We start from the raw sequence: 27,124 nt of genomic DNA on the forward strand, positions 1-27,124 counted from the left end.
TCTGGGAGGGACCTTAATTCTAATAGCCCCTTACTGGCTTTGCCAGGTTTGGTTCCCCTTCCTTTGGCCTTATCTATTGGAAGAAACTTGGATCCTGGACCCAGTTCCAGACCTTCTGATTCATTCATTGGGGGCTCTTCATCCATCCCTTCAGTCCCTCAAACTGACAGCTTGGCTGCTCCATTTCCAAACATAGCCATGCTTCAAAACTTTTCAACTCCAGCTCAGCATATACTGACATCTTGTCACAAATCCTCCACTAGGAAGTTATATCTTAGCTGGGAGCCATTACTGAATCCCCAAATTATGTGGATACTCTACAAAAGGGCCTTACAGAAACAGATGCTTGGTGCCAGAGCCATGGGATCAAGCTCAATGCCAAGAAATGTATAGTCATCCCCTTTGGGAAAAAACATGTATCCGTGAATTACCACATAGGTGGCAGTACACTAGACACCAAAAGTGTGATAAGAGACTTAGGGACACAGGTGGACAGTGGTCTCACCTTCGATAACCACATTGACACAACAGTCAGGAAATCCTTCTATGTGGCACACCTCATCACTAAGGGCTTTTCATCCAGAAAAAAGGAGGTCATTGTCCCACTGTGCTCATCCCTCATTAGACCCATTATAGAATACAACGCCCCGTTTGGTATGTACCTCTCAAGACATCTGCAACAACTGGAAAAAGGCCACAGAAATACCTCACTAAAAGAATCACAGGCCTAAAGCAGATGCCCTATGCTGACCGCCTTAAAAAACTCCAGCTATACTTTGTTGCATATCGTCTACTCAGAGGCAATCTCTGCTTAACATAGAAGGCCATGTCAAACCCAGAGCTGTTGGACATCCTACACTTAAAGAAATCCCAATCCCTCAGAGCCACACGCTCCAGGGATCTAAACCTTGTCATCACAATAAACAAAACATGCTGGAGGTATAGGTTCCTGACCCAGAGACTCCCCAGACTCTGGAATAGATTGCCCATACATGTCAAGCAGAGTGCCTCTTTGGCCCTCTTCAAAGGGAACCTTGATGATTGGATGGGAGAGAGGAAATTCACCCCGGGGATCACGTCAGTCACCCTGCTAGACAGGGGTCCAGGGAAGTAAATAGTATGGGAAGAAATAGCCAGGGAATTGTTATGGCTAGGCTTGTATAGGCCCTAGGGCTGATAGCCTAGTACCAACCTATGAGCAAATGGAAAAGATTCTCAATATGGGCATTACAAAATCATATTAATCCTTATTTAGCTCCAGTATCTTCTATTTTGGAATTTTTGACAAAACTTTTCAATGAGGGAGCAGCTGCCGCAACTATAAGAGTTCAGTTAGCAGCAATCTCAAATTTTCATTTTGGTGAGAAAGGGTCTAATGTCATGTCTCATAGACTTTTGAAAGCCACTATCCATTTAAGACCACCCATCAAAACCCCTCTTACTCCATGGAATCTAAATTTTGTTCTATCACAAATAATTCTACCACGTTTTGAACCAGCTTCTTCATGTGACTGAAAGCATATCACATGGAAAACCATTTTTCTAGTGTCTGTAACTTCTGCTTGGAGGGTCTCAGAATTACAAGCTTTGTCCAGCAAACCCCCATATATGATATTCCATAATGATAGAGAGTCTCGCCGAAACAAATCTTTCCTTTTTACCCAGGGTATGTTCAGAAACAAATTTGAATCTGTCTATAGAGTTACCTGTATTCTTCCCTAAGTATAGCAATAAGGCAGAGTACATATTGCACCAACTTGATGTACACAGACAGCTTTGCTTCTATTTACACAGAACAAAGGACTTCAGGAAAATGGATCAGCTTTTTGTCTCCGTTTCAGAGTCCAGGAAAGGTGCTCCTGTAGCAAAGACCACATTATCTAAATGGTTATCAGATTGTATTTCCTTTACTTACAATTCAGTTCAATTCAATTCCATACAATTACAGGACAAAATAAAGGCCCACTCAACTAGAGCTGTCTCCATTTCCTCAGCCTTTTCTGTCAAACTACCAATAGATACCATCTGTGCAGCAGCCACTTGGTCAAGGCCTCATACCTTAATCACTCATTACACAGTAGATATGGCCTCCAGGGATAGGACTTCCTTTGATTCTACTGTCCTGAAGAACATACTCCCATGAGCCACCCGAGAAAGATGGTGCTTGGGACACTATCCCATCAGTAGGAATGAAGGCGAGATAGGACAACTACACATAAAGAAGTTATGCACCTACCATAACGTTCCTTGTGAGTTGTCCATCTCACCTTTATTCTTATGTCTCACCCTCCAACCAGGCTTCTTGAGGATCGAGAACCTGAGGTGAGGCATGGCTGTATTTTGACCTTTCTCTAGTGTGTTCAGTACTGTTAGATCTTTTAGAAATTGGCACATAGAATTGTTGGCAGCAAACAAGATCTGAGGGAGGCACCAGTGCATCATGGGATAGGGAGTTGTCCATGAGCTGGTTGAAGACCTCGAGCTTTTATATTTGGCCGAATCTGAACCGAGGATTGGTTCCGAACCCATCAGTAGGAATGAAGGCGAGATGGACAACTCACATGGAATATTATGGTAGGTACATAACGTCTTTTTTTTTAACTCTGCCCTGAACTGTACATCGCGGAGTCTATTTGGATGTTTCTAGGTCAAGGCAGCACTGCCAGTTTACTGTGCATTCTTAAGGCCAGTCACCTCCCGGCTGTTAATGTTTGGGACAGCAGAGCAGACTGAAAGACATGCTGAAAGACTGAAAGACATGGTGGTGCTAATCGAAAGGCAGTACTTTCACAGAGGGCAGGGCTTTGGCCCAGCACCATCTGTTAAAGTGGGTCATTACAGTAATTCAGCATATCTGCCCTTCACTGAAAGAGCCCTTTTCCTCCTTGCAGACTGAACTTCATGACAAACATGTTTGTCCACCTCCCATTTAAACACACTGGCAGGGCTGGTGTTACCATCTTGCCCCACCCCATCAAATTTCAATTTGGTTACTCACTGGACACTTGAGTCTATGTATCACTCCATCACTGACCCCTCTTTTAAGCAACCTTTTATCATGATAGAAAGCTTTAGGAATAGTATGCACAGACTGAACTGAAATAACAGTGCCACTTACATTATGACAGGCCTATGTACCATACCAAGTTGGCCCATCCCACAGAAGGACATTCACTGTGACTGGCACTTAGTTCCAGTGATGTTACATTACAACCCTATGTACATGGCTGGCCTTAGGCAAAATCATGCCATAGTCAAAGGGCTCACTAACCCATCCTACTGCCTAATTCTCCCCCTTCTCCTCATCTTGGCTTCCCAACAACATGCAGATTACTTTTTTCTTCCTTTTATAACATTTTGCCTTACTCTTTGGCTTTTTCCGGAAGTACTGCATTTCTAGATGATCTGAGATGTGTTTTAGAGCTTTTTCCCTGTCTTTGTCAACCTTTGCATCAAATAATGGCCTAAAAAATCCTGAGTAAGGAAAGAAATTCAGTGTTACTGTTTGACTTTAATTTTCTTTGCATCCTTTCAGTACACCCTGTTTAAGATGGCAATAAGTAAAGCATAGAAAATACAATAATTAATCTGTGGGGTCACTATGCCACAGAAGCCATGAGGTTTTAGATGTTCTGAGTGAGTTGCAATTTTCCAAGCTTTTGATCTAGTGATGGTGTAAACAAAAATCACAAGTAAGGAAAGAAATTCAGTGTCATTGTTTTCCTTTAAGGAATAAGTTGTGCCCAAGGGTTAATGTTCAAAACTTAAAAATAGTAGTTCACAATGGACTTGGAAAGTGAATGTTTGCAAAGATACATAAATTCTTTCTGGGAGTGCTGCCTGCCACCCTACCAACTATCCACAGAAATAAAGCCACCTTATGTGCATCCCTGTATTGTGAAATTGTGATGAAATCAAAGGCACAAAAAGCTACAGTCATACATTACATGTGGCTGCTGTTGTACATATACACAACATGCCTTCTCTCCCCTACCCCCAAAAGGTAGTTATGGTCTATGTGCCTCTCTGATGTCAGGTTGGGACAAAACCAAAGGAGCATACAGAACGCAGTAACAAATTTCAACCTGTTGCTTTTGGACATGCATAAACAGCATATCTCTGTACTCTGCCATCAAAAGATGGTCACTGTATACATTACTGATTGATTGTAAGATAGTGTAAAGAATAATGATCACAGTAATGTACTCCAACTTATTACACCTAGACAATACACTGCCCTTATACAAGTTATAGTGACCTTCTTTGTACACCTCTGAGATCTGTGAGAAAAATAAATGGAATAATGACTAACTTGTCATTAGCCTGAAGAAAAGCTATAGCAACCTTATATGCATATATGTGAGGTATGATTATGAAGAAAATTAAAGAAATAATGAACACATTATCCCCACCCCCCAACACACACAAGTTACAACAACCTTCTATGCACACCCTTAAGAATGACCAGTTTTAGAATAGGTGGGTTTAAGAGCAGAAATCATCACCAAGTCCATGTCAAGATACATAGATACATGTATACAGTCTGGAGTGTGGGGACTGTCATGTCCCTAGAACCTCTTAACGGTCCAGATGTTTGTGTTGCATTTTGCGCCTTATTTTTTGAAAGATAATGACCTGTTAACTGCATTTTTCTACTGCTGTCTAAAAGAGTTATCTATGTGCCTGGCATTCTTGCGTGTGTCCATACATAAATATTGGTAATACTTTTACAGATGCATGCAGACACCACACACACACACACACACACACACACACACACACAAGTCACATCGATCACAAGATGCACAAACAGACATGCTTCATATTCATTGTTAGGGAAATAGGAGTAGGAGAAAGGACAGTTCATCTGCAGCTTGTCTTTGGAGTACTGGAGAAAAACAGAGTAAATGGATAAACCATACAGAGACAAGGCGGGTGTTCAGCCTAACCTTCTGTTTTCAAAATGTGGAGCACTACTACTTGCAGTGTGGAACAAATGGGCAAAAAGTAGAACACTTACTATCAACTTCATTTAAGAAGTTTATAGCATGGTTAATAACTGCTACTTGCTACATACAAAATAAGTTTTTTGATGAATTAATATGATTCATTATTTACAGGAAATATTTGTTAACCCATACATTGTAAAGATTTTTAACAGACCCTTTCAATGAGGAACAGAGTGGATCATGGATTTTTAAGACTCAAAATGAGGCACATTCCAGGCCAGTGACCAAAAACTCCTCTCTATCCACAAACATATCAAATCTGCTGGGTATGGTTTATATTCTCGCCATGTTGCTAAGACCTGGAACACCTTACCCATATCCATTACGTCAATAACTGTCCCCCCCACAACCCCACCACCATCCTTTAAAATCATTATGAAAGACTTCCTAGCTAAAACCTGGCTCTCTTCTCAGTGAACCCCAGGATAAACTATTGTATATCCCTAAGTATGAAAAAGTACCTATTCATACCTTTTTCTGGGTAGCACAGTGGTGCAGCGGTTAACATTGTCGCCTCACAGCAAGAGGTTCGTCAGTTCGATACCCGGCTGGCATGCCTTTTGTGTGGAGTCTTCATGTCCTCCCTGTGGTCTCGTGGGTTTCCTCTGGGTACTCTGGTTTCCTCCCTCATTCTGAAGACATGAGTCTGGAGCATTTCTCCCTGGGCCGCTGCTGAAAATATGCTCTGTCCTGGTCAATAAATGTTAAAATAAATATTCTCCCTTCTTCACTCTGTCACTTCATTCAGTTTCTGTCCTCAGACTCTTGATCTAATTGCACTATAAACATTTTTTTTTCTCCTAGATTGCAGTTCCTGATTATATTATATTAGTATATCATTAATTTCTCTAAACTGGCTAAAATTTCTCTGTATATTAAATCTGTTCTTAAACAATGTTTTCACATTATGTCTAATTTGATTTATTATTTAAACTGTCAATGTTTTGTATTATTTTTGAAGATTGTAAAATTATTGCTCTTAAAATGTTTTTGTAATACTTTGGAGCTTTTCGAATCGAATCGAATTTTTGAAAGTTCGAACATTTTAATGGAGATCTCCATACAGCGTGGAATGGAAAGATTTCCCTTTTCTACACTGTAGTGCGGTCTCAGAGTTGGTATATTTAAAGAGTGGGGAGGTGTGGTGGTGCAGGGTGGCTTGCCCCCCCTGTTTAAAATGTTCAGGTAGGTTATTTGTGTTATTTTTTTATTAGATTTTCGAACTTTTAAAAGTTCGATCATATGGCATCGACTGTATGACAGTCGAACTTTTGAAATTTCGATTATCTAATATAGACCAGATTCTTTCATAACTCAAGTGGTTTAAGAAAAGTTCTGCTATTTACTTTGGATGTAATGCCCCAAGCTGATTTTTTAGGAAATTAACCTATTTAAAGAAGGTGCTAGATTGTTGTGTTCTGTTGCTGTGAAATATACAGCATGATGCATTGTTTTAAGTGGCATAAAAAAAAGAAGTACAATTTTTGCCACTAGACAAGGATTTCTTGACCCTCCAAGTTTTCCATTTCTTTGCTTATCATGTAAATTGCAAATGTCCATGGACAGTATTTTATTGGAGGTTCACACTACTGTATATGGACAGTGCTTTTTACCAATTTGCTGCTGGTGTATTCATCTTAAGATTGGGTACATAATGGGCTCTACATTACTAACGCATATCCCAAGTTCAAATGCTTAGTACATTGTAAGAAGATAAGTCATTAATTTTCCAGTATGGATGTCATTCATCCTATATGCATTAGTGAAGAGTGGGTTATTGTAATGAATTTTGGTATCCTTTTGCAGATGCTACAGTAATGGCCAAAGAAGACTCCTTGCTCTATTTTGCGGGTATAGCAGAAATCTCTGGAGAAGCAACTCTTGCTGAGCTGAAGACTCAGGTTAGCTTTTGTTTTTTTAAGTTGTATTATATCGTGATACCAAAATGCTATCTTTGCAAAACATGATAGCAGTGGTATTTGAGAAATTTTATTTGTCATGCAGTGCACTGGTCTCATTAAATGCATTTTTTTTTCTAAAGCTAAGACATCAGAGCCGTTGTATACTCGAAACAAAGCAATTGTGTTTGACAGGATTTGATCTATAAATATAATCCACTGTTCTGGTATCCAGCTGCTACTCTACTCATACATTTCTCATTATTTGATATACAGGAAAAGTAATCTGATAGTACTAGTTTTTCCACCATAGTTTTGCAGAAGCGAAAATCATTTCAGCTGAACAAAATCCTTCTTTAAAAATCTTGACTTCACTTAGGAATGTTGTGTAATCCCATACATCTCTCCAATGCCCATTTTATCTTTTAAAGGTTGTATAGAGACAGAAGCCTGTTTTAACATATATTGGGTATAAGGCACTGAAAACCAGTTCTGGACAGGGAGCCGGTCTGTCAAAGAAATGCACTGTCTCACTCGTTTTCACACTGCATGCACATCAGTGGGAATATTTAATTTATTTATTTTACATTTGTTTACTGGGAAAGTCTGACTGGACACATGTCCTTTTTCAGCAGAGGCCCAGGGAGAAAAGCTCCAACAGTAGCAAAGACATACTATTTATAAGCTAAAAATAAACAATGGCATACATTGTAAAAGCTGAGAATGACCAGTAACAAAAGGAAATAATAATGGCATACAAATTCAGCAGTAGTATAAACAGAGCATTACAGTACTTCAAAGGTTACAATATCCACATGAGATATGCGAGTATATACATATAGATAAAGAAGGGAAGTTATAATAGAAATGAGATAAGCAAGTATAGTATACTAGTAAACTGAGGAGATGGGTTAAAGAGAAAGGGGAGTACTAATAGAAATGAGATAAGCAAGTGTAGTATACTAATACTAACTGAGGAGGGGGATTAAGTATACAGAACTGAGTTATCCAGGAGGGTTACAAGGGCACAGCCAGGTGTTTACTAAGTAAGTAGTGAAAAGTTTTTTGAATTGTGCTATGTAGTCATTAGAGGAAATAGAGTCAGGCAGTTTATTCCATATTTTAGGAATGATGTATGAGAAGTGAGATTTACCAGCTGAGTTGATAGCTTTAGTGGTTTCTAAAAGAAGTTTGTCAGTTGAATGGAGAGTTCTAGAGGAGGTGTATGGTTGTATTAGATGCTTGAGAGCAGGAATTTTATCAGGTTGATGCAGGAATTTGTGGGTAAAGGTTAATTGTTTATAGTGCAACAGGTGAGGGAGTTCATGCTGGTTCTCCTATTGCATACTTTGGAAAAAGGGAGGAAATCAGGATACCCAAAGAAAGCCCAGGTAGATGCTGGCAGGACATGCTGACTCTACACAGTATCCACCCCATTTTCTGTTAATACTTAAGTACTTTGTTGTATTTTACAGTGAGATTTGGAGTTGTATTGGACAGTACATTGCATTTGATGTTATTTGTTATCTTCTAATTGAGCTCCTTTTTCAAATGTCAGCAGTAGTAATGTCAAGTGCTGACGTATTAAAAACAGTGAAAATGCAGGAGAGGAGAGATGACTGAACATTCCCTCTTCTCCTTTAAAGTTCATTTTTGTAGGGGGGATAGCCCCCCCCCCCAAACTTATATATACCAACTCCATTGAAGAAGAGGGAGTATTCAGAGAAATGGCCATCTCAGACTTAGTATATGCAAGTCCATTTTTTCGGCCATTCAGTCTAATCATTATGAGACACACTATAATTGGTCCCTACATTTCCAACAGTTACCCTCAAATTGCAGCCATGAGACTGTAATTTCGCTGTATTATAAATTTTCTCTTTTTAGTGTTCAACTTGGTCATGTTCTTAAACATCATCATATTTACTTCAGAAAGCTGCCGCTACTACTCTTCAGACAGTGTCTTTTCGTACCCACAAACAAAAATTGTACATTCAGCGGAGTTTCATGTTTTTCAGTTTTGTAACACTGTCACATCTGTGAAAGCAATGCTCCCTTTATAGTTCTTATTCTGCAGTAATTGAAATATGGCTGCATTATGCATGAGTGTTTCTTGCACAGAGGTACTAATAGCTTTCCTTCGGGTTCCTATTAGAAGACCGAATACACATTCTTTCGAATGCATCTTGGTCGAACTTAAAAGACTGAAACAGCAAAATATTTTCCCTTGGAAAGAATTTGCTTGGCCGCTTTGTTACTTTGCCGTTTTCGGCACTGTAGTGTGATCTCGGAGTTGGTATATTTAAGTAGGGGATGTGTGGGGGCGAAGCCCCCCACATAATGTAATGTTTAAAGTGTTTTCTTTTTTCTTTTTTTTTTTTTGTTGGAACCGCTGTTCTGACACTTCGACATTGTAAACTTTCGCTTACATAGGGTCAATTAATCACCATTCGCTTTTTTAAGCATTTGGTGATGTAATATAAGGTCTGTATTAGATGAACACATAAATGTTCGAATCTGTAAAGGTCAGTCATTATAGATCGAACATTTACGTGTTCGAAAATCTTTAAAAAAAAAAAAAACTAAGTAATAAATACATAAACCAAAGGGTGTAGGCAGGAGGGCAAGTCCCCCTGCACCCCCCACACACCCCTACTTAAATATACCAACTCCAAGATCGCGCTACAGTGTAGTGAAGGGGAATTTCACGTTTCCGCACTATAGTGCACTGATGTGTGATCTCTGAGTTGGTATATTTAAGTAGCCGGGGGTTTGGGGGGTGCTAAAACCCTTTTCTTAATTTTTGTTTTCTTTATTTTGTTTTTATTACATTTTCGAACATTTAAATGTTCGATCTCTAAAGGTCGATTTTTAGAGATTCGAACATTTAAATGTTCGTTGATGTAATATAAACCCTTTCCTTCATATCTCTTTTTAGTATTTTAATTAAGATGTTTATGATGGGAATGTAACCTCAGTTAGTTCTGCTGCTTTAATAAAACAACATCGCAGTGCATGGCCACCTCAACATCAGTAAGTGATCTGTAGCAGTGATTCAAGTGGGAACTGGAATTCAGCATCAGGTAAAGTCACATGAAGCTGATGCATAAAAGAAATGCATTGAATCGTCATACCACTTGGATATTTTAAAATTAAAGGGATGTTCAAATGTGAAAATTTTAATTTTTGTAAGTATATTAATACAGGTAATAGTTTCACAATCCGTGAGGCTACATACAAACTTCTTAAAAGATTCAATTGTAACTCCAGGATGGTGGTATACTTGGTAAAATGCCAAATGTGTCCAGCATTTTATGTTCATAAGACGGAATGTCGCTTGAGGAATAGGATTTACGAGCATCAATGTGCTATTAAGAAATTATGTGCTACGAATGCATTAGCGAAGCACATTAGTCTGACCCCTGACCACAAGTTTAAATTTCAGGTTATTGATCAAATTAGTGAGGACATAAGGGGTGGTCCTACCCAATTAAAACTGGAAGAATTAGAATTGATTTGGCAGATTAAATTGGATGCGTGCCATCATCCTGGGATTAATGATGCTAGCTCACTTAAATGTTTATTGAAAAATAAAAGTCTGGCTAGATAGTTTAATTAATGTTGTAATTGTATGTGATCTTCGTACATTGTTTAACTAGTTAGTTGACCAGTATTTTCTTAAGAATATAGTGGTTAGGTTGTCCTCATTTACTTATTCATCAAAATTATAGAATAGTATTTGAAGTTGTAGAGACATTTTTTTATGTTTCTGGAGTCTTTAGGTCTTTGTAATATGTTCCTTAATCATTGTCTTTTATAAAACAAATAGGTTGTTCTTAGTCACAATGTAAATGTTTCCACGTTCGTGTAGTAGCTTATGGTTTACCTTTTTATGATGAGTGTGTATGAACGAGTGTTTTTATGAATGGGCGTGAACATGTCATACTTTTTATGTATGGGAAAGTTTAGATATGATGTGATTTCCTGTTTTACTACATTTTAACTATTTAAATGGCTCGACAATTAACATAATGTGCATTTGACAAAGTATTCAGTGCAAATACGAAAAGTGCTTTATGCAGTACATTGTGGGTGTATTTTATTATTAATCTTGTTAATTCAACAGTTTGCTTCCAGTTGGATTTTTCACTTTTGGTTGTTACTTTTGTAACAGTTTCTTCACTTGGACTACATTACAGCCAGCTCCTTTTTTTGGGATATACCACTTGGAAATGCTTTAATTTTGGGATGAAAGATACATGTACATGGTATTTTTATATGTGCAGATATTCTTCAGCTTATGGGATGTGCTTCTCATTTTGATGAGATATGATTGTAATGAAGCTGTATGTCTGTCTGTCTAGCTTTATCTCAAGTACTTGAAAATGTTTACCGAGAAGAGTACACAGCCAAAATGATTGATCTGATGTTCTTAGTCTTCATTCATTCATGACAAATGGGTTTCAGTTCCGTCCTCAGAACTGACTCAGCTGATATAACAAGCTCGTGCCAGCCAAAACCTCTTGAGCTAAGGTTAGCCATAGTGCCCCTCTCCTCATCTCCTCAGATCTCGTTTGCCGCATAGAGTTTCAGGACACGTCAGGCCAGCTCTCAAGTGAAGTGTTTCATTTTTTTCACTAAATATTTTCTAATTGCTTAGAACTCCTTTACTCTTAGTTGTTTATACTTTGTAATACTTTTCTCTTGTGTGAGTGAAATTTTCTTTCCCATTTACCTCACTGGTATTTCTTAGTACCATTGTTGGTACAGGCCCCTCCCTTTCCCCTACACTTTGGTAATTTATATACCATTGTCTGTATTCTTTCTCTTCTTCCCTTTACCCTTTTGGCATTCCTCTCATTTACCATTGTTGGTAATATAAAAAAAAAATCTTTTCTTTATGTGTGTGTGTGTATGTGTGTAGCCTATTGTGACTGAATATCTTTCCTATTGTTGAATTGTTGTGTTTTCATTACTACCTATTTACTGTTTTCTGGATATTGTTGTTATGGCAGGCAAAAAGGACACTATTGGTTTCAAACAGTGTGATAAATGTGGCAGGAAGATGCCAAACTCCAATGGCCATCTCTTGTGTCTATTGCCTGGGAGTACCACACTTAAAGGTTCAACTTCTGTGCAAGCTCTGTAAGGGCTTTAGTGCCCGCACCTTAGCTGAGCACAAGAACATATTAATTCTAAAGGTTCTTTTAAAAAACCCTTTCTCGTTGGCTTTATCTGAGGAGGAGGTCTCAACCCCTTCTTAAAAAGAGGAGCCAGTCTGTACCATCATCTCCTCATCCTCAAGAATCGAAAACAAGTAAGGCCCAGGTTCATATGGAACCGAAACCAAACTTTGCAAAAATGACTTCGACACCTGTTTTGGCACCGCAGTCTAAAATTCTCTCCACAGTGCCATCCTTAACCATGGAACCGATAATGAATACTTCTCCCACAGTATCGACCCCTTCCACTGTACCACAGAGTCTCTCAGCACCAAAAATAATCTTTCCCTTAAAACTGGTCACCCCCCCATCTCAACATTCCGATCTTTTGACCACAGTGCTGATGGTCCAGACACTAGCTAGGACCAGATATTCTCCATCAGTTGACCTTTTTGTTGGACAACAGTTAAGTCCATTCCTTGATCGGCCTGAATCTCCATCGGGGATGTCAACCCGTTCCAACAGGAGCCTTTCGGTGCTTGACATAGTGAGGCATGTAGATCAGCTCCTAACTGCTGGAGGCAACTCAACTCCATTGAAAACGTCCCTCCCACCTGGAGCCGAAGATTTTTCTCCCCAAACTCCAAAATATATTCATCCTTCAACCTGCTCACAAGCTTTGGAGCCCTCAATGCCGATGCCTACCCCAGTGTCAGCTTTTTCGGTTCCACTGGTAGATCTTACCATGGTGACAGAGCCTACCTTGTGGTCCATGGCTCAAGTTGGAGCTGACCCACTCTCGAGACCGTGACTCCTAGTACGGTGCTGACTTTTTTTCTACAGAGCCATCTACAGTTCTGTTTGCTCTGGCAGCCACGAGTCCTTGCGTGGCTCCTTCCCTGGAGGTAGGCTCATTGGAGTGGGGTGTGACTCCAGTTCTGAGGTTGTCATTCTCTGTGCTGTGCTCCCATCCCTCTTTGGGTTGGCCTGCCTTCCAGGTTATGGAGAGGGCACTTGCCTCAGCAGGTTCACATTTGGCCCCTTTGGCACCAGAATGCCACATGTACATGTCTTCTGGTTCACAGCTGACACAGTCCACTACACTGGGGCATTGGGCATGGGAGAAGCAAGATATCTTACTGCAGGGCACCTTCTCTTCAGAGTCCTCTTCAGATGCCCCCCCCCCCGAAGAGCTGTAAGAGATCATGCAAGAGGAAGCAAGTTGATTCCTCTGAGGAATCCCTCACCTTAGATACAGATTTCGATGAGGGGGAAGGGTCCTCATCATCTCCCCCTGTGGATGTCTCATTCAGACACATACTAGAGATTTTGAAACAGAGGCGTGACTGGAAGCCCACCAACCCTTCTTCTGAGGAATCTGTATTCTTGCAAGATTTCCATGCCTGGCTCTCTACCTTCCTGGGTGACTTCGCCTGCAGATGAGTTAGTCCAGCTCATAGTGCCGCGTGCTTGGAAGGCCCCTGACACCGTTGAGCTGATCCCCCAGAGACTGGACAAAATACTCTCACCTCCAGAGGATCATCCCCATTGGTCCAAAGGCTTGGCAGTGGATGCTATGGTGGTGGCAGCGGCCACTAGAAAAGAACTCGCAGAGGAGAGTTCTATTGTCCCTCCTCCTAAAAGGGAGTCTCGGATGATAGACAGGCTACGGAAGTGGGTTTATGCTTCATCGATCTTTGCCAAAGGTCATTGAACTACCTGCGCATTTTACCCATCTCCAGAGAGACCTCATCATGGAACTCTAAGAAACGTTGGCAGGAGCTATTCCTGATGAGGTACGTGACAAAGTTGCCTCACAGCTAGCCTCCCTGGAATCCATATCTAACTTGTCCATGCAGCAGGTGCAGGCATTGTCATGAGATGTCACACCTGGATGCACTTGTGCAACTTTGTGGACCATTTCAAGTCTTCCTTCATCAACGCTCTTGTTGATGCTTCCTTCCCTTTTTGGTCCAAAAGTTAAAGACACACTAGCCAGGTATGAGAAGGATGGCAAGACCCTATCTGCTGTGGGCATAGGTTTTTCCATTCCCCAATGATCCTACTCTAGGAATCACAGAAGATGAAAGATGTGGTTCAAGAAATCCCAAGGTCCTTACTGTGACACACGTGGTGAGTGCCCCCCCCCCCGGGGCAGAGGAGTGAACTCAGCAGGAAGACACCCCACCCCCAGGCAGAGGGGGTCCGAGTAACCAGGGGTCCAGAGATTATTTTTCTGGACAGCTCTACCAGCGCTCCTGAAGAGCGGCCCGATTTCTTGCCTCTGGAAGCAGTCGGGGGACAATTCTTTCTGCACCATTTAGCCTTTCACTCCATAAAGACAGATTCTTGGGTGCAGCGGATAATTATCAGAGGTTATCACATCCCCTTCGATTTTTACCCCAGGCCGCAAAGGCAAATCCCTGATGTTCCACCCAGTCAGAGGGATGTATCAGCACAAGAAATGTGAAAGCTGCTCCGAAAAAGAGTCATCCAAACAGTCCCACCAGACCATATAGAATACGGATTTTACTCAAGGTTCTTTTTAGTGCCAAAAAAGACAGGGGACTGGAGGCCAGTCTTGGACCTCAGCATCCTAAACAAGTTCATCAAACAGACCAAATTTTGTATGGTCACGGTTCAGTCTATCCTCCCATTTCTTGGAAAAGAGGACTGGATGTGCTTGATAGATCTCCAGGATGCATATTACCATATAAAAATAGACAAACGCTCCTGGAAATATCTCCGCTTCTGGCTAGGAGCCAATCACTACCAATTTCAAGCACTGCCCTTTGGTCTCTCCACAGCCCCCAGAGTGTTTACCAAATGCATAGCAGTGGTAAAAGCTCACTTGAGACTGCAAGGATCCCGTGCATTTCCATATCTAGACAACTGGCTCCTTACCGCCACCACCAAGCATCTACAGGTTCTCACCTTGCACTGCACTCTATGCTAGCAAGATCCCTAGGGATCTCTATAAACAAAGAGGAGTCAAAACTAATTCCTATTCAAAGCCTAGATTTCATAGGAGCAACATTCGACACAAGGTCTTGCCTAGTCACTGTACTGCAAGATCTCAGCACCGAGTGATACTGTCTCAGGAGAAAGTCCCAACTCGTTCAGTCCTTCAACTGCTAGGTTCAATGGCAGTGACCATTACTATAGTTTCCCTAGCAAGACTACACATGAGATTGCTACAGTGGCTCCTAGTGTCGCAGTGTTCCATATTAACTCATTCTATGTCTCACCCAATCCGCATAACAAACCGTTGCAAGCTAGATCTGAATTGGTGGATGAAACCAGAAGTGGGGTTATGGAGTTGCCCCTTTTCTCCCACTCAGCCCAAGGTCATTGTAAACACAGATGCATCCCTGATGGGGTGGGGGGCATTTTCAGGGAGAGAGAGTTCGACACTTGGTCCCCCATGGAGGCCAATTTGCATATCTGTGTCCTAGAACTGAGGGTGGTGGTGCTTGTGTTGTAAGCATTCCAGTCTGCCCTTCCGTTGTAGTCCAGTCAGACAACATGTCAGTCGTCTGGTATATCTACAAAGAGGGGGGAACCAGATCCTACCCGCTGTGTCAGGAAGCCATGAGAATTTGGCAATGGGCAATAGCCTCCAACCGCTTTCTAGTAGCAATGCACATTCCCGGGAATTCAAACATGGTTGTGGACAAACTGAGCAGAAGTATTCTTTTGCCTCACTTGTGGTCCCTCAACCCAGTAGGTAGCGATGGAGATTTTCTGCCACTGGTGTCAGCCTTGCTGCGATCTTTTTGCATTCCCCACCAACCACAAGTGCAGCAGCTACTTTACCCTGATCCCCCTCGGGGAGTCCCTGAGGGATGGTCCAATACACAATTGACCCCCGGGAGTAGTTTATGCCTTTCCCCCTTTTCCTCTAATACCACAGTTTCTAAAGAAAGCTCTTCGGTTGAGAAGCAAAGTAATCCTCATTGCTCCCTATTGACCCAGACAAGTCTGATTCCCTTTCCTTTGGCCTCACCTGGTTCACCGACCCTGGGTTCTGGATCCAACTCTAGGACTATTGTCACACCCACCGGGGTTGATCCACCCAAACCTCTTGATCCTAAGGCTGACAGCTTAGTACTCCCACTTCCAGTAATTGACAGGCAAAATAATCTGTCTTCTCTTGTTCGGAAAATACGTCTGGCTTCCCATTAACCATCCACCAGAAAAATTCATTATAGTAAATGGAACAGATTTGATTTTTGGTCTCGAGAAAAAGGACTAGACCCCTTTTCAGCTCCAGTCAGTTCGGTATTGGAGTATTTGTCAATCTTACTCCATTCAGGAGCATCAGCTTCTACAATTCGGGTTCATTTAGCAGCCATCTCAATCTTCCATAACTGTTTCCAAGATTCCTCTTTAATATCTCACCATCTCTGTAAAACTTTTTTGAAAGAAGTTATACATATAAAACCACCCCTCAAAGAGCCCGTTGAACCTTGGAATTTGACACTGGTCCTACAAACTTTGACTCGTCATCCCTGAACACTGTTTCTTTTTGCCAGTTTTAGGTTAAAATACTTGTATGTGGGCTCAGTTTTGTGCATTTTTTTTTTGCATTTAGGATGTCAAGTTTGTAACCTGGAACCTCCTGTCATTATTATCTTATTTATTTTTTACTATAGCTTGTCATATTTAGTATTAAATTTACTGTTATTGCTCAAGTCATTTTTTTTCTATTCTGTGATATCCATTTTCATTGTAAATAGTGTGCATCTTTTTGGGATGCCACTCATTTGGTATAAACTTAAGACTTTATTTGGTCTAAATTAATTTAATCTGAATATACAGCTATTGATCTTGGAGTTGGAGTATTAAATTAGCAGGTGGTGTGGTGGGCTTGACCCATGCAAAGCACTATTCTTTTCAATTATTTGAGATTTAGATTAAATTAGTTTAGTTGAAGTGATTTTAGATGAATCAGTATAGACCCTCTTCTTTTTTATTTACTGTGGTTTTTATTTTAGAAAATGTTTGTGTGATTGAATTATTCTCATTTAAATGTTTTTTGAAAAAAAGGTTGAAAGAGTAAATATGTGTTGACTGTGTTAAACTGATGGGAGAATTGTTATGCATAAACCTCACTTTGTCATTAATGTGTAGAAGGAAACTGAGAATGGACTGAAGTAACTATAAGTGTACAGTTTATGTTCTACTATTGTACTAGAAAAGCTCACCCAGACTGTGCCACAACTTGCTGTGAGGGAAAGGTTAGTTTGTGTTTCCTTTCTTGTATTGTGTCCTGCTTTATTGCCATCTTCTATTTTGTATATTTTGATTAATTTTCTTTACACTGCATTTTATTTGTATTCTGTTTTTAATTGTATATTTAAACTAGGAAAGAGATCACAGCTATGTCTCTTGTGAGTCACATAGCAATTATGTCCATAGAACAAGAATACAAAGTACCCACCCCTTCCAGTCTATCTTGCTCTTTTAAAATTAGTGACTCTCCACTTAAATAAAGCTCAAGTTCCCCCTTTTTTCATAACTAACTGCTTAATGCACGCTGCACCTCTTAGGATATTAAACCATTTTTCTGCCTTGCCTGTAAAATCTGCAACATCTACTCAGGAGCGGCCTTAGGTCAACTGGTGCCCAAGGCAAAAGGGCTCCATGGCGCCCCCTACCAAGCCACCTGGTGCCCCCATCCTGTTCTACCTACACCAAATAAATACTGGAAAAGCGCCCCTGCTAGAGCGGCGCCCTAGGCAGCCACCTAGTTGGCCTGTGCCTAAAGCCAGCTATGCATCTACTCCAAGGCCACCAATTACTGGAGAGCCCACATTCTGACTCTCAGTAGTCATCTTGGGATTAGTGCTTTTGTTTTGCTGCTGGCGAGAGAACGAGCATGGGAACATTATTTCTTGGGGGCTGCTGATCACTGGAAAGCCTAATAGCTGCTTCATATGTGCCAGTTTAGAATTTGTACTAATATTTTGCTCCTGGTGAGAGCAGGAGCAAAGTGCATAGATCCTGACTCTTTCTGGTTGGGAAGTGTGTGTCTGTGCTTGATCTTCCCGATTGGTCTGGTTAATATTCAGGACATCTACCAGAAAAAGGCTACAACAAGCCTACAGACCCTTGCATCATCTGGGACAAGACTGTAGATCGCCAACCAGACTGTGGCCTGCTTCTCATCTTGGGATTAGTACTAACATTTTGCTTCTGATGAGAGAAGAAACAAAGGAGCATTGTACCCCAGCAGAATGAAGCTGTGCTGAGATCAACACTTAGTAGGAGTCAGGCAGTAACCATTCAGGTGACTCCCCTCTTTTCATCATTCTTGACAAGCTAATACTTTATTTTCAGTAAGTACTGCTTGATTTGCTTCTAACTTCAGAGTGTCTGCCTGAATACTGTGTCCATAAGTCATCAGGTTCTACATATTAGTTTCACCTCAAGTGTCTGGCAGTTTCGTGTATAACCACAGACACCTTGAGCTGACATTTTTGGTAAAAGCACCATTGTAATTTCACCAGTACCTACACAGGACAACTAGTTTGCAGTGACAAGAACTGCCCCCAGAGTTCATAGGTTCATAGGTTTATACTAGGCTATCTGCCCTAAGGCATTTATAAGCCCAGCCCAAAGTTATGTTGCTTACGCCACCCCTTATGTTAGAAATAATGTGCCCATTAGTTTGTTGTGCCTCTGTCCAGCAGTGACACAGAGATGATTCCCGGAGTAAACCTATGATCTCCCATCCACCGGTCAAGATTTCTCTTGAACAGAGCCAGCGAGGTGCTCTGCCTCACATGGATGGGGAAGTTGCAAATCAGATACTCCTGACATCACTTTATATTCTCACTACAACTGTGTAATTAATAAAAAGGGTCTGTTGACATGGATAAGAAACTTTCCCACTAATTTCAGGCCCCCCCCCCATAAACCCTGAGAACACTGTGCTACACAGAACTGTTCACAGAAACCCTGTACAAGCATGTGAACATCTGAATAGAGGAATCTGTACCCACCAGGAAGAAGCACAGAACTAACTAACAAAAGGAGAGATATCTATACCAGAGGATTGTAGCCCCCCAAACATCTCTAACGCCCAGGTGAGAACTGCTCTCTTCAAGGCGAAAAACACAGCATCCATGGGACTGGATGGTGTCCCCGGCTGTGTGCTCTACGAACTCAATGAGGAATTAAACCCGCAGTTAGGACAGCTGTTTAATCTTAGCCTCACCTCAGGATACGTACCCAAAGAGTGGCGCACGGCAACTGTGGTCCCACTTCACAAAGGCGGTGCCTCCACCGACCCTGGAAATTACCGTCCCATCAGCTTGACAAGCCTGATCTGCAAAGCCATGGAGAGGATCATAATGGAACTCATAAATAAAGACATAGGGAACTTGCAGACTTTGGATCCAACCCAGTTTGGCTTTGTCAAAGGCAGATCATGCCTTTTAAACTTGGTTGACTTTTTCGAAACAGTCACCAAGGCCATTGATGAGGGAAAGGCAGTCCATACAGCCTACCTCGACCTGGCAAAGGCTTTCGACACAATACCCCACTCAGGTATCATTGAAAAACTCATCAGCTTAAATGTAAACCCATACACCACAAGATGGGTTGCAAACTGGCTAAGTGACAGAACCCACAGGGTCAGAGTTGTTGGCGCCATGTCAGACTCAAAGCCTGTCACAAGTGGTGTCCCACAGGGCTCAGTCCTGGGCCCACTCTTTTTCAGCATCTACTTTTCTGAAGTACAAGCAAACACAGGAGGGTTATGGCTGACAAAGTTTGCAGATGACTGCAAACTGGGCGCCATAGTCGAAAACACATCTGACACAGATATCCTTCAGAAGGGCCTCACAGAAATGGATAACTGGTGCCAGAGCCATGGCCTAAAGTTAAACGCCAAGAAATGCATAGTCATACCCTTCGGGAAAAACAAGGTTACCCCTAGCTACCATATAGGTGGCAATCCACTGAGCACAGAAGAAGTTATCAGGGATCTGGGGACCCAGGTTGACAGTAATCTTTCGTTTGACACTCACGTTGCTAAAGTAGTTAGGAAGACCTTCTACATTGCCCACCTGATCATGAAGGGATTTACATCTAGATCAAGGGAGGTCATCGTCTCCCTGTACTCATCACTCATCAGACCAATGATTGAGTACAATGCCCCATTCGGAATGTATCTGACCCGACACCTGCAGCAGCTGGAAAGGCCCCAAAAGTTCCTCACCAAAAGGATAAAGGGTCTCAAAAATATGTCTTATGCTGCCCGACTGAAAGAACTCCCAACTCTACTCAGTCGCTTACCGCTTGCTCAGAGGTGACCTGTGCCTGACATACAAGGCCATGTCAAACCCAGATTTGATGAACATGCTTTACCTCAAAAAATCTAGAGCCCTTAGAACTACAAGGGAGGGAGACTTAAACCTTGACACGGTTATTAATAGGACGTGCTGGAGGGACAGATTCATCACCCAGAGACTCCCTATGCTGTGGAACAAAATCCCGGTACATGTGAGGCAGAGCACCTCGCTGGCCTTGTTCAAGAGAAATCTTGACCAATGGATGGGAGATCGCAGATATACCCCAGGGATTACCTCAGTGTCACTGCTTGACAGAGGCACAGCAAAATAATGGACATAGTTTTCTTCAAACTAAAGGGGTGGCGAAAGCCACAAAACTCTGGGCTAGGCTTATAAATGCCCTCGGGCAGATAGCCTAGTATAAACCTATGAACCTATGAACTTAAAAAACAAGCCACCCTGGAAGAATCACATCAGTAGGTTGTATAACAGAAGGAAGAAATTCATGGCAAAAATTACCAGGTGCAGCACCCAGCAGGGTAAAAGCACTCTCATCAGATTAAACAAGCAACTCAAATGACAAATAAAGTCTACTAAAGCAAGATTTGAGGTAAATTTGGCCTCCCAGGCCAAGGACAACCACAAGGCATTTGTTAGCTATGTCTGCAACTTCAAAGGCAGTACACAGTTGTATGTAGAGCTAATTGTAAATGGAGCCATTTGTATTGAGCCAAAAGATATAGCAAACCTAGTGGCCAGCAAATTCAACTCCAACTTAACCCCTCTCTCCCATCAACCTTCCCTCAGGAAATACTATCAAATGTAACCCCCACCCCTCCCCACAATCCGTAGGGGACAGTTACTTAATGCTCTCTCTAAGGCCAAGAACATTGCATTAGTTGGCCCAGACAGTATCCCAGGATGCTTTTTAAATAGCATGAAACATGATCTGTCATGCCCTCTGGAATTGCTGTGTAACTGTAGCCTCCAAACAGACTTTGTGTCTCATGAATGGAGAACAGCAACTGTCATCACTCTGCACAAAGGTGGACCATCTACAGACCCTGGAAACTGCAGACATGTAAGACTCACTAGTCTCGTGTGAAAACTCATAGAAAGAATTGTCATGGACATAATCAGGAATGATATGGGAAACTTCCAGACACTGGACTCAACCCACTCTGGTTTCATCAAGAGCAGGTTATACCTACTCAGCCTGGTGGACTTCTTTGAGAAGGTCACCAAAGCAAGGGACATGGGCAAAATGAATCACACTGCATTCCTTGACCTGGCCAAGGCATTTGACACAATCTCCCACTTCAGCATTGTTGACAAAACCCTTAGGTCACCCGGTGGCTAGCCAGCTGGCTCACAAACAGGACCCAGGAAGTTAAAACTGGGGAGTCCACCTCTACAAAGAGGCCAGTCATAAATGGAGTCCCTCAGGGATTGGTCCTGGGACCGTTCCTTTTTGGCATTTACTTCTGTGAAGTCAAAGCCAACATCAGTGGCCCCTGGCTGACTAGATTTGCAGATGATTGCAAATTAGCAGCTGTCACTAAATTGCCCACTGGCACAAATGCACTCCAGAAAGGACTGACACAGACAAACAGCTGGTGATAGAGGCATGGACTACAACTAAATGCGAAGAAATGCATGATAGTATCCAGATACTATCATATTGACAGCACACCCCTAAGAGTTGACCCAGTAGTAAGGAATTTGGGGACACGCACAGACATAAATCTAGCTTTGACCATCACGTGTCTACAGTAGTGAGGAAATCATTCTGTGTTTTGCAACTTGTAAACCAAGGAAGTCATTGTTCCACTGTATCTGATATTCATCAGAACTATCATTGTGTACAATGCCCCCATTGGTATGTACCAATAAAAACTAGGATAAAAAGGCAGGATAACTATGTAAAAATAAGACACTGGTGCTTTCTTCCTTATCTCTCACAAAGAGAAGAATTTAAGGGATAGGCAGTGGATATGATTTAGGAGTTATTAGGTTAGATAGAAATTGCTTCAGAATGGCTAGCTGGTGAGCGAGACAAATGAGGTGGAGTTGAAAAAAGAATGAAAAACATGTTGGGAAGTAGTAATAGGAATTCTTATAGGGGTCAACAAAGATTCAAGTGTTGCAGAAGAAAGAGAATCTCAAAGAACAAGGGGAACAACTGCATAGTACCAAAAAGTAAAATAAAGTATTTGGAAATTGTCTTGAGTTTAGAGAGGTTGTTGTATTATTTTTTTTTTATATCTGTCTTTTTTAATAACAACTCTAGAGCGCAGAGACTTTTCGGAAAATGACCTCGATAGAAAGTAGAAAGAGTTGTCAGGGGTTTGTTGCGGTAAAAATAACTAGAGATCCTATACAGGTTTTTGAGACAGAAGCAGAAAATGGGAAACTTAGTTATGCTAAGCTTAGAAGAAGATGAAGCCCAACAATTTAATATCTAAGATAGGAAGATATGAAATACAGTGATTTACAATCTATCAAAAGGCAAGTCTTCAGGAACAGACTGTACCTCTGTCGAAATGTGTGAGTTATGGAGTAAAAAAGTAGTAATCTGTAAGGTTTTGTTTGTTTGTTTATTTATTTTTTTTGTGTGTGGGGGGGGAGCTACCATCATCTTGTAAGAAACCCTTGGTTTCTTTAGTACATTAAAATGGCAAGGATCCTTCAGATTTGGCTTGATATTGACCTGTTTTGATTTTAAACCATGATTATAAATCATTTCTCTATATGCAGACTAAGAGAATGGCAAAGATGTTACCCCAGATTGACCAGTATGACTCGGTGTGGTTTTGCAGGGGGAAAGCAAACATTTGACAAGATTAATAAAATGGTGGTTATCTAAAGGAAAGAGAAGTATAAGAAATGTTGATACTTTTAGTGAGTCTTGATGCAGAGACAGGTGGGATTTTATGAGTTGGACAAAGGTAGCAGTATTTCTGTTCACTGATGAGAAATACCAGGGCTGTAGGGAGGATATATGAAGGATTACAGGCACAAATTAATGTGAGCAGTTTCCTCTTTGACCAGCTGTGCTTGAAAAGAGGAACCAGGTTGTGATGTCCTCCCTTCCCTCTGTTAATTTTTTTTTGTATTTAGAGCCATTGTCAAAGAAAATAAAGGATTCACCAATTCAAGAATCTAGCTGTGTGGTAATCAAGAAAAGTTAGCTTTTTATTTACATGCAGTGCCCCCCACCCACACACACCTCTGGAAAAAAATGCATCTACAGATTAAGTAATGTTATATAAAATCATACTTCAGATGTGATCTAGATGATTACATGGGCAGCCTCAAATTCTCCCCATGCTTGACTGGTTTGGCCGTCCTAGAGGAAGGGGTATGGCTAAGGAAATGCATTTCAAGTATTGAAATGCTATATCAATTATTATTAATATTTTTATATTAATCCATTGCTGAGTACTGGCAAGGCATACTGATTACAAAACCCGAGTTTCTTTGAAATTTTTGTGAATCCTGTAAATCCAGAAAAAGTTTCACTTCTATGGAACATTCCGAAACAGTTTCAGGTCTTTTGGGGGCTATAAAATAAATGAAGCTAAAACAAAAGCTGTAGCAGTAAACTGTGTATCTGGTGTATGACATCATTCAGCAGTAGCCATACTTTTGGAGCCATATGGATAGTAAGACACAAATTCCAAAGACATGCATCTGGAGCTTTTCACCCCAGGCCTCCACTGAAAATAGACTATCTTAGTCAGACTTTCCTGGTCACCAAATGTTAAATAAATAGTGAAAATATTTTAAGCCCTTTAGTCATATACTGGTCAGGTGTACTTTTGTCAACCAGAGAAAAAGCTGTGGATGATTTTATTAATAGAGTTAAAACTGTGTTTGGGAGAAGAGAGGACAAGAGGTAAGAAGGATACGTTTATTCTCCCCATTAGAGTTAACCTGATTTGAAGGGATACTTTAAAACTATGCACTTACAGCTCATATACATAACTCAAGCAGAATGTTATAAATAAGAGACAAAAAAGATGATGAAACGGGGTGGGATTGAGAGAGAGTGATGGACTACAATTTTGGATGCAAGCCCTTAAAGAAAATAGCAATAGTGATACAGAATTGCATGAGAAGAAAAATGTATTGTTAAGAACTAAGCGAGCATGGGAATGGAGAAAGGCAAGTGTGCCAGTCTCTAAGTAGGGGCATAAAACCAGGCAAGGGGGGCTGTGATTTACTTGAGGAAATTAGCAAAGGAACCAAGGTATTGGGAGCAGATAACTCTGAAGAGAGAGTTAATAGAGTGAAATGAGACTAAGCAGGAGTTTGGACTGCCTGTAAGAGATTACTTTCCGTATCACAGATTGATAACTAGTCATAGAGCAAGGAATAGGAGGAATTTAGCAAAGGAACCAAGGTGTATGGGAGCAGTTAACTCTAAAGAGAAGGCTGACTGAGTGGAATGAGGCTTAGCAGGAGTTTGGACTGTCGGTTAGAGATTACTTTCCCTATCATGGATTGATTTATAGTCAAAGAGAAAGGGATTAGGGGTCGTTAAATGAAAGACCAGCTGTGGTAGAGTTTTTAATTTAGTCTGGAACAGAAGGTGCTGTTAAAAGAATAATTAGTACTGTATATGAAATATTGCATGGTTACTGTAAGAATCAATCAGAGGAGGTTAGAAAAGATTGGGAAGAGAGAGTAGAAAGGTGCTTTACAAAAGAACAATGAGAAAATATCAAGGGTTTCCCATTATGCAACAAAGTTCAGAAAGTGTTAGTATTTTTTTTTTGCATGTAAATGTGAGCATAAATATTGTTATACTCCAAGAAGAATTAGTAGATAATAAATGCTGGAGATGTGATGGGAGTATGGTTTGTGAAATGTAATGAGCCGACAGATTTTAAAGCTTGCATACACAGAGTACTTGACAGAAACATTGGGGGAACAAATGGCACTGTGATATCACCACTCTGGGCCAGTAATCAAGGAGCCCGAATCCTGACTACTGACACTGGAGAGGGATGTTCACTTGGAATACAAATGGATACACCTAGTATTTCCAGATGCAGACCTCTATATCAAGCACAGTTTCCCTTAAGAGCGCACACAGTCCAGGGTCTGGATTTGTCTGTCTCCCTCCAGGTCACAATAAGACTGCCCACTGGTGCAGCTGTAGGATTGAGACCTCAGCTGAGTGTCCAAGCCAGGTCCTCCAGTACCCTCTCTGTGAAACCAGTGCTTCGTGTCCGTGCTTCAAGTAGCTGACACACACACTGTAACATTTGATTTACACACACACACACACACACACACACACACACACACACACACACACACTTGGGGAAATGCTAGGACAGATTTACTGGCTATGCCCCTTTCTGCCCAGACTATAACGTAATTACCCTGCCACCAGACACCCCAAAGCCACCTACACTTGCAAGGGTACCCAGTTATAACTGGTTCAGAGAACTACTATCCCTGGCCACTTAAGATGAAGTAGGTGAGGGATCCTTCTATGTCAGGTTCCAAGAAACAGACTGCTCTGAGACTTCAGTCTCCTCTAATATTAAAACATTATTTCTGTACAAAATGACATTACATACATCTGGTCATCTGACTTCTGGTTCCGCTGCAACCCCCCCCCCCCCATTGTTAGAAACTGCCAGGATTTAGCACCCACATGTTTATAATACACACATAACAGCATTGTTCAGTTCTGGTGCAGCTTCTGGAAGTCATAAAACAATTACAAACTTCTACTCCTCCTGCAGAGACTAACAATTCATGCTTCTTACAGACATTGCATCTCTGGCTTTGTTCAGAACTGTGAGATAACATATTTATGACCTAGGCCCAGTAATTTAATTTTCTTACTATGTCTCAAAGTCAAATGGATTGAGATTAACGTCTTCTCTTCCAGTATCCTGTGGTAAAACGTATACATTTAATTCCGTTACCGTAATACATGTACATTTCTTTTCTGTCCAGCAGGGCACACTGTTAGTACATTTTAACATATAATTCTTTACTAAATTCCAGCTAGCTGTGCTGGCAGTACCTCACATCGTCACAGGTACTGCCTAAGGAAATTATTCTTTTGAGCTGGTATATAGCTTCTGAATTGCCTAAAGTTATTTAGACCTTTCTAAATTTGATGTTGTTGGCTGCAAAAAAGCAATTTCTTAGAAAACAGAAACCAAAATCTACACCAGCTGTTACTGAAATTTTGATTATTATAAAGAAGATAAAAGAATTTGTGGTGGAATCTATTGAGAGGGTACTCATTTCCAAGAAATAAGTCGAATTTATGGGAAGAGAGTACATTTAGAGTAATGTTCATGAGAAAGAGGAAGGTTTAAGGGAAGGAAGAGCTTGAGCAGTTTATATAATGTTGGAGTTTGTTGCTGCATGGTAATAATGGAAACTGTAGATCTGAAGTAGGATATTCATTTGTCTGCAACCTGTGGGTTATGGATCCGATATCGGATCCGAACCGGCATGGTTTTCCAGCTATGGATCCAAGCTCTCAGCTCCTCCCCTCACCCATAATGCCCTGCTCTACCCTCATGACCCCAGATCTCGTTTGCCGCGCTGGTGACTGGATTTGGGTACATAGCTCTCAGCTAAGTGGATTTTGTTTCTTGTAAAAATCAGAGAATTTTTGGTTTTGAGTGATTCTGAGTGAAAGTTTAGGTTTCCTTTCTTATAAGTGTATTTTGACTTTATTTGAGTTAAATTAAGTAATTTTATTCCCTCCCTCGCTG

At 41.1% G+C, this 27,124-nt stretch overlaps 1 protein-coding gene across 2 annotated transcripts in view; it reads left to right on the forward strand.

Moving 5' to 3' along the window:
• USP40 (ubiquitin specific peptidase 40) overlaps window positions 1–27,124 on the forward strand; it is a 3,368,940-nt gene that overhangs the window by 2,790,733 nt on the left and 551,083 nt on the right. For both annotated transcript variants that reach the window (XM_044075047.1, XM_044075048.1), the window contains one exon: window positions 6,816–6,913. In XM_044075047.1, the coding sequence (XP_043930982.1) occupies window positions 6,816–6,913 (98 nt within the window). The remainder of the gene's footprint in view (window positions 1–6,815; window positions 6,914–27,124) is intronic.

The sequence above is a fragment of the Protopterus annectens genome, chromosome 6.part0 (assembly GCF_019279795.1).
Source record: "Protopterus annectens isolate FY-2018-M chromosome 6.part0, PAN1.0, whole genome shotgun sequence".
Taxonomy (NCBI): domain Eukaryota; kingdom Metazoa; phylum Chordata; order Ceratodontiformes; family Protopteridae; genus Protopterus; species Protopterus annectens.